Raw genomic sequence first — 2,471 nt, forward strand, 5'->3', positions numbered from 1 at the left:
TATATGTGTGTGTGTATATTTATATATATAAACACGTATATATATGGGTATGTATAAACTATATATATATAAATACGTATGTGTGTGACGCCGAAGTTTGCACTCGCAATGCACAGATAGGAATTGTCATTCCAAGCCGCGTGCAGTTTATCAGTTTTTTGGAAGCTCAGAGTCATTGATGTATGTATTTTTATCGACGGCTGGCTGTATCATCAAATTCTCTTTGTTTAAGGGCGTCGACAACCCTTATCTAATCCACGCTTGCATGACGTAGCTGGAATGGGAAGTGTTGTATATATTCTTACTCACGGTTGACGTCCACATCCATGCAAGTGCCATGGATATCTATGCATAAAGGATGTCTCAGGTAGATTAGGTTTTAGGGCTTATCTCAGGCAGATTGAGTTTTAGGGTGTTATCTCGGTTAGGTTGGGCTTGAGGGTTTTATCTTAAGTAGATTGGGCGAGACACTTACAGAGATTGGACGAACGTACTTCTCTGCAGACAAGCGAAAGTAATGTTTGTGGAGGAGGATCTGAAGAATCTCGTTTCATATATATAATACCTCCCACCGACACCTGGTAAGATGGCGTGTGCTGCGTCTCCTATTGCCGACTGTGGTCAGAGAAAATCATACGTATACTCTAACCTCGTGTGTTGTACCGGTTAATTGTCCTACACTCTCCCATGGGGCCGAGAGAGTATCATTTGTTGGCGTCTAGATCCATTAAGCTGTGCCGCTCCTCCGCACTAATGACAACTGTGTGACTCATGGCTCGCAGTGGCCATGTACCTACCATCTGGACTATAGCATTGCACCCCGAGCGCAGCCATTGGGGCGTATGCGGGTCCTCGGAATAGATCAAGATCAGCGGACCGGAGAACGAGCCCATGACATACATGGTGGTCAGGAAGATGTAGAAAGGCCCATGAAATACTCCCGCATCCAGGTTAAAACGCATCATGGAGCGTAGCATAAACGTGCACACGGACAGCAGCATGGCCAGCATAAAAGCCCGGATGTTTGCCCACCAATCGTTGAGCTCCACTTCGACGTCACGAGTCTTGTTCGACAGCCACGCAAACGGTATCGTCACTAGGGACATCATAATGAATTCGGCTATCACTATAATATATCGATACCTCGAAGTATTGAAACTGTGGATGTAGTCCTGGTCCTTTGCGTTCTTCTCCGCGAAGATACCCACCCAGAATAATACTTATACCAAGCAAGACATACACCCCTAATATAATGGCATTGGGTGTGAAATATATGCGCCTGATGTCTTTGATAGCGTACATCACCGCCCCCGCCCCCGCACGGTTGTCCACAAACAACTTGTACAGCAAGTACTGGCGAGCTGTGATGGCCGCTAGGATCATACACCCTAGCAATGCTTTGACGTTATGCAGCCCCACCATTGCATACACAGCACCCAGGTTCCACCCGCTATCTTTTATTGTAGGAAAACAGGCAGTCACCGAATAACGCCCCCATGGACGATAGTGTGGCTAAAGTGCCAAAGACTGTATTTAAGGGCACGACTAGGGTTAGTTGAGTCGGGAAGTATCTGCCCCTTGTTTTGATGTGGTGGTGTTCCCTGTATCAGTGTATCTGCGATATAAGAGCGTGGCCACGCACAGATTATCAATGCCAAAGGAGGCTGTCAGAGCTATAAACACGTCGTAGTGCGGCCGGCACTGTCGCTCGTAGTTCGCATCTCGATGCAACGGCACAACCACCGGAGTGAGGAAGGGGACTGAGATAACCAGCATAAACAGGACTATAAACGGATATAGTCTCACTGCAAACACCGCTTGTTGTTTAGCGATACCTTTCTTTTCTTGTCTCTGGCTGGCATCGTTTGTCCTATCCATACCTCTTGCGAGCAAGTCACGATCCGACACAGCGCGTATTGCATAGCTGTTGGCTCGGCTGCTTCTGGTGCCTGTGTCTGTAGCTGCGACTGGATATCCAGGTAGCTGTGTGTTCTGATAAAAACTGCGGACTTCCAGATGGTAATTGTGCTTATGCGCACATGTGCGCGTAGGCTTGGAGATAACTGTGTGAGCAAGACTGGAGATCCAGGTAGCTGTGTGTTCTGATAAAAACTGCGGACTTCCAGATGGTAATTGTGCTTATGCGCACATGTGCGCGTAGGCTTGGAGATAACTGTGTGAGCAAGACTGGAAGTGCCATTACTACTATTATTGAAATTGTCTGGCTGACTCCGATACCTTTCTGATGATCGACTAACTCTTCCGCACTGTGAATGGTTTGATTGATTATCGTCATTTGAACATGTTGACTGAACATCGTCATTTGAGTGTGTTGATTGAACATTGTCATTTGAGTGTGTTGATTGAACATTGTCATTTGAGTGTGTTGATTAAACATTGTCCTTTGAATGCGTTGATTGACAACTCTCTCTAGAGTGTCGATTGAGAACCCTCTCCTAAATGAATTGATT

General features: G+C 46.3%; 2 protein-coding genes across 2 annotated transcripts; both read right to left on the bottom strand.

The window, feature by feature from the left end:
* Window positions 1-704: 704 nt before the first annotated feature.
* Window positions 705-1,517, bottom strand: SARC_12565 (hypothetical protein; the record flags this gene model as incomplete). Its single annotated transcript, XM_014293325.1, has 2 exons — window positions 1,144-1,517; window positions 705-1,064 (listed from the first exon to the last, which is right to left on the bottom strand). Exons 1-2 carry the CDS (start codon window positions 1,420-1,422, stop codon window positions 705-707), a joined length of 639 nt encoding a protein of 212 aa, XP_014148800.1. The 5' UTR covers window positions 1,423-1,517.
* Window positions 1,518-1,551: 34 nt separating this feature from the next.
* SARC_12566 (hypothetical protein) lies at window positions 1,552-2,063 on the bottom strand (the record flags this gene model as incomplete). Its single annotated transcript, XM_014293326.1, has 1 exon — window positions 1,552-2,063. A coding segment is annotated over one exon (512 nt), but the record flags the coding sequence as incomplete, so codon positions are not given.
* Between the last annotated feature and the right edge of the window lie 408 nt (window positions 2,064-2,471).

This window comes from Sphaeroforma arctica, assembly GCF_001186125.1.
Source record: "Sphaeroforma arctica JP610 unplaced genomic scaffold supercont1.2402, whole genome shotgun sequence".
Lineage (NCBI taxonomy): Eukaryota > Ichthyosporea > Ichthyophonida > Sphaeroforma > Sphaeroforma arctica.